Below are 6,000 nucleotides of genomic sequence, written 5' to 3'. Positions count from 1 at the left end.
GTGTGTGCGTGCGGGTGTGTGTTGTTTGCTGCTTGAGGAGCTGGCTTGCGTGTGGGACAGGGAAGCTGAGAGCCAAAGCTGTTTTTAGCCAACCAGTAAGAGCCCAGGGGGGAGCAGAAACACAGGCCAAGAAGGGTCAAAGCAGGACAGAGTGGGCTCCCCATGCCAGCCTGGGGTTTGGGCTTTAACTTAAGTCCAGAGCTCTGACCAACCAGGAGCAGATACTCAGAGACAGGGTGAGGAAGAGATTGATGTTAGGGAGATAAAGAGCAGAAAAGAACAGAGGAGAGAGGGAGGAACGGTGAGAGGAACGGCAGATGAAACAGATAAGGCAGTAAGAAATGTGAAGGAATGAACAGATTTATTTGGAGAGTGAGTAGGAGTGTGTGTGTGTAGCGTAGTGTATGTAGAGGCATGGTTAGTGCAGAACAACACCAGAGCTTTGGGAGAGCACTCAGAATGCCCTCACACACTCTTCATTCACACATATTTCAGCCGAGTGTTTTACACACGCACCAGCAAACTGGCTGGGATACAAACACACACACACACACACACACATTCATTTAGCTGCGTGGTTGCATGAAGTGGTGTCAGTGCCAACATGGTGCATTTTTGACTAGGGGAAAAACAGTGTGGTCTTCAGTCTGGGGGAGGAATTTGGTTATTTGGTTAGTGTTGGTGACTTTGACTAACACTCCTGTGGGTGGGACAGCAGTACCAGGCTTTTTCTGATGGTGCTTATCTGTTGTTTGGCCCAAACTGTTGTAAACGTAGCTTTCTTATTTTCATATATTTTACTACTTCTTATTCTTCCTCCATAGATGAGGTGAGCTCTGATGACATAACTGAGCACAGAGCTCTGTGTGTGTGTGTGTGTGTGTGTGTGTGTGTTACCTATGTGGTGTGGTGTATGTAAGTGCGTGAGAGTTGTTGCTGAAGTGATTGGTGGCTAACTCTGGTGAACAGAAGAGAGAGCGGGGGAGAAACATTTTGGATGGCTGAGAGAGAGGTTTAGGGCTGTTTGTGTGGTGGAGTGACCTTAATATATTGTACACTTTCATTACTTCAGTGTTTTCTCACATGTTCGCACACATTCTCTCTTTTTTCCCCTCTTTACTTTTGAGTGTTGAATGAATGCTTTCTCTAAATATTTAGCAGAACATCATGCAGTTGAGTTTTTTTTATTTGAAAATGTACATTGACTATTAGATGGAACAACTTTAAACTTATCTCTCTTTGTCTTCCCCCACTCTCTCTCTCTCTCTCTCTCTCTCTCTCTATCTCTCTGTGCAGGTGCGATCCTAGGTCGGTCCGAGACGCAGGACTGTGTGTTCTATAACGTGAGTTGGGAGAAGGACCGGACGAACCGGAGCGGAATTGAGCAGTGCTTTGGAGAGAAAGACAAGCGAAGGCACTGTTTCGCCACCTGGAAAAACATCTCAGGAGCCATAGAGATTGTCAAACAGGGCTGCTGGCTTGATGACGTCAACTGTTACGACAGGTACACAGCCAGGCCCCCACGGCGTTACAGCATCTACCAAACAAAAGACTTTATGTGATACTTTGTCATGTGTTTTTCTTATCTTGTGCTAAAACAAGTCTTTTCAAGACTTGTGTTTTCACATTGCTACAGAGGAAAAAATACTGTTTACATTTATGACATGTCAGGATTCAACTCTCTATCTTTGCCAGAGAATATAAATTAAGTGTTGATAAAGACAACAAATAGAGAGAAAGAAAGCGGAAAACCGGTTTGCTTTAATCTTATTAATACCTAAAAGTATTAACCACCGGACACACACACACACACACAGATACATACACTCTCTCCCACACACAGAGACATGCTCACACAGGCGCGTGCGCGCGCGTACACACACACACAGATACATACTCTCTCACACACACACACAGATGTGCACACTCACAGATACATACATACTCCCTCTCCCTCACATTCAGACATGCTCACACACACACACACACACACAGACTAGTGCACACAGTGTGTGGGTGACTTCTCAGTGTGAAATAAGATGGTGCTGGCGTTTTTTTTCGGACATTTGTCCGCTGTATGAACTGAGTGAGAGATGCTGGTGCCTGCAGCACAGAGAGTCACACACCAGAGCCCCAGCATAACTTAAACATGGTGTGTATTTCCCTTTTCCCATCGCTGCATGTGTGAGCACGCTTAAATCCACCCCTTCCCCTCATTGCTCAAACAGCGTCGATTTATTTATCTCAGAGTGTGTTTGTGAAGAGAGAGTTTTCACACGAACGTTGAAAGCCGCCTGTTGTTTATATTCTTCCTCTTTTAGTTGGCACTGTACCCTTTCACAAATGATTTTTTAATATATTTATTATATACATATACACACACATATATACACCCCTGTTTCAGGTTCAGATTAATACACCACATCTCTCTCTCTCTCTCCCTCTTTCTCTCTGCAGTGGAGAGTGTGTGGAGCGGAAAGAGAATCCCGACGTGTTTTTCTGTTGCTGTGAGGGGAACATGTGCAATGAGAAATTCTTCTACAGTCCGGACACATTTCAGAGTAAGTCGTAATACACTCTCTATCACGCACACACATTCACATACGTGCGGTCACACACAAACACACGTACACTTAGGCCAGATACTGTTTAGACTGAAAAAACACAAACACACATGTCACTGAAGAGGGTATACTTACATATAGTATGCAATCACACTGGGCTGTTATTTTTTTTCAAACTTCATAAGGTTATCTTTATATGTAAACATCAGAGTTGTATACGACTCCACCTACCTGGTTGTCATTGTTTTCTCCCCTTTCTTTAAATGAGTCTATGCTCTAACATTTAGATACACTGAGTTTACTGAAAATGCACACACTCATACACACAAATATAACCCCCCCTCCCCTTGCCAAATGACTGAGATTTTGATTCAAGATACAGGAGGGGAAGAGTCACAGAAACTCCTCCGTATTTTACAGAAAGACTGCACAGAGAGTTTTGCTAACTGAATTATGGATAAAATCAGGATTTAAGCCATCGTGATAATATTGGGACATATTTTAGAATTGGAAATGCAAATTTTAGAGGCTAAGGGCATGCAGACTATCTAAAGAGAGAGGAATAACAGAGGAAGAGGAGTACCAGAGGAAGAGGAGGTTCCATATTCTGTGGTGCCGTAGTTTCTTAGAGGGGCACCAGAGTCTGCCACTCTAGGACTGTGATGTGAGGGATCTGATGGCACAATGAACACAAATCTGGATGCTGCTCGGTTATTTCCAGCCTTAACGTCCATCGGAACCATCACTGTCGGCAAAGAAATTTGACTCAATTCATTATGACAGTAGTCTAATATGAGTCTTCCATTTAAAAAAAAAAAAATCAAAAGTTAAAAACTCCTCTGTTATTCCCACATTCATGAGGGATGGAATTTTTCCCTCTGGCAGCATATGAAATATGTTGTTTACATAGGAAATGCTGCAGAGAAAGTCTTGCACCTCTTATATAATGGCTGTAATTATGCTTCACAGGAGTCGATTATACTCAACACGCAGCCACAGGTTTCTGAAAGCTGGTGTGACTCTTTTTAGTCTCTTTTTGAACTGAGCACTTCAGTTAATCTGGCCTGTCCAGATCTAAGTGAGATAATTAGAATGATTTTCCTCTCAGAGGTCAGCCTTTCTCATCTTCAGGTGGGAGGCGGTAGTTTAAAGGTAAGGGAGCAGGACTAACCTGTTGGTGGTTTAGGAGTTTGATTTACGGCGTGATCGGGTAAATTAACCATGTACTAGAGACCGACTATTTAAGACTCCCCTGGCTGCTACCATGCTCCTGACTCCTGGGCACATGGCCATATATTGTCTTATATTCCCAGGAGACACAGCCTCTAGACGTTACAACAAATGTGTGTTTGACTTTTAGAAAAATGAAAAAAAAAAAAAACACAAAATGCAGAAGTTCCTATGGCAAAATACAGAGGCTGCAAGAATGCAAGAATTCCTTGCAGAATCCGAGGATAGAACTCCAGAGCAGGGGAAGTAAAGGCTTGAGAGGGCTTGCTTGTAGAGATGTGTGTTTGTGTGTGTGAGTGAGAGAGATGTGAATATCCTGTTCCATGTGCGTGTGGATTTTTGTGCTGTGTGTGTGTGGGTCTGACTGTGTCCAGGTTTCTAGGGTGCGTTCCTGTGGTGTGTGTGTGTGTGTGTGTGTGACAGATGCATGTAGTTCTCTTGAGGCCTTGTTTATGCGAGTGACTGGTGTGTAGCATGTGTCAGTGCTTTTGTGAGTTGCGTGTAGAGTGGCGTGCGGCGGATTTGCTGTGCTAATCTTGGTTTCTGACCTTCTCTTATCCTGGCTGAGCTGGATATAGGCCCATAGTGGTGAACCGTGGCACAGCGGAGTGATCCAGTCCCAGAGAGAGGGACGCATGTTTAAACAGAATTAATCAGTGAGAAAACAGAGAGTACCCATGGCATCTCCTGGGAACACGCGTTGCCAACACCTGCCACCCGTACTGCTGCGTTTGGAAACTACCAGCACACGGAGAATAAGGGTACTATTGCTTTTCAAGTCCCACACTGACAATCGATAATCTCTCTTTCTCTCTCTCCCCATCCCCCCCCCCCTTTCCTCTGGCAGCTCCGTCGAACCCATACACGCCGAAGCCGCAGCTGTTTAATACTTTGCTGTACTCTCTGGTGCCACTGATGGGCATCGCTGCCATCGTGTTATTCTCTTTCTGGATGTACCGTCACCATAAACTGGCATACCCACCTGTCCTGGTACCAACACAGGTGAGTCCTGCCACAGGCCCTGAGCACACACACTCCCAGCATCTGTGATCTATACACTCTAAAAAGTTCAGAACTGTTAAAAATACCTTAACATAGAGAGCTTTTTCTTCGCACTTGTCTATTTGTGTGTTGATTTCATTTGGAATGCATGATGGGATATTTATCTGTGTTAAGGAAAGCTTTAAGGGTTTCAGAGTACATTTCGTGCATGCGAAATTAAGAATCTTTTTAGAGAGGCTGTGTTACTAATGAGCTGGTTTCCAGTTCAGATTAATAATTAGAACTATGCTTCTGTCTCAGGAATACACACACACAGATACCACACAAAGCTATTTATTCCTCTCACTCCATATTGAAGTTTCTCCTAATGGCGTCAAACCAGTTTCTATAGAGTGATATGAGTCTAACCCATTCAGTGTTGAAAAGATTTCTGAAGACAACTTGTGATTTCCTACTGATAGAGATGTGTGTGTTTAGCAAACACATTTGAAAGGAACCAGTGTGAGTCCATTTACAGTCAGATATGCTACAGTTACCTTAAAGCTTGTGTATCCAGTTTTGTTTGAGATAAACTGATGCCAACTGAAGAAACAGCTCAATGTCAGTTTTTTCTCTTTCTCTTTCTCTTTCTCCCTCTCTGAATGCCACTCAGGTTATTTCTGTTTGAGTGCTGAGCAGCGTCTCGCTTGCTTTTAGAAGTGAACCACCCACACACACACACACACTCGCTCTCTCCCACAGACACACACACACACACACACACACACACATACAAGTATAAGCCAAGCATAAGCATAGTTGTGTGTCAGAGACAAAAACTTTGTACGCTGTGTAAAGGAGCTGCCAAGTGTATCCCAGACATAGGACCTGAACAGATGAAGTGTTTTTTGGAGACCAGCTGTAGAGTACAACATGCCTTGACCTCTCGATGAAGCCCTAACAGACCCAGGGCTTCATATTCCCCACAGTAGGATCTGTTTCTAACCGAGCCCTGTGGAACCTGAACCCTTTAAAGTGGACGTTCCTTCCTATCCAATGAGCTCATTTAGTCAGAATCGCTGTCGAGGTTCAACAAGAACCCCTCCCACACACACAGACATACATACACAGACTCTCATATGTGTACTCCTCTTTGACTCCCCCCCTCGAGCGAGCTCTTTGGTGGTTTTTCTGTGTTTAGAGGCCCACAGGGCTGTATGAAAAG

The 6,000-nt window shown here is 44.1% G+C and overlaps 1 protein-coding gene across 1 annotated transcript in view; it reads left to right on the top strand.

The window, feature by feature from the left end:
• Nucleotides 1-6,000, top strand: part of acvr2ab (activin A receptor type 2Ab) — a 32,596-nt gene that overhangs the window by 16,400 nt on the left and 10,196 nt on the right. Inside the window, exons 2-4 of the mRNA XM_030771423.1 lie at nt 1,297-1,504; nt 2,458-2,561; nt 4,642-4,796. Of these exons, the coding sequence (XP_030627283.1) occupies nt 1,297-1,504; nt 2,458-2,561; nt 4,642-4,796 (467 nt within the window). The remainder of the gene's footprint in view (nt 1-1,296; nt 1,505-2,457; nt 2,562-4,641; nt 4,797-6,000) is intronic.

This window comes from Chanos chanos, chromosome 4 (genome assembly GCF_902362185.1).
Source record: "Chanos chanos chromosome 4, fChaCha1.1, whole genome shotgun sequence".
NCBI classification, from domain to species: domain Eukaryota; kingdom Metazoa; phylum Chordata; class Actinopteri; order Gonorynchiformes; family Chanidae; genus Chanos; species Chanos chanos.
The sequence above is the reverse complement of the archived record's forward strand: the minus strand, read 5'-3'. Positions and strand labels throughout refer to the sequence as shown.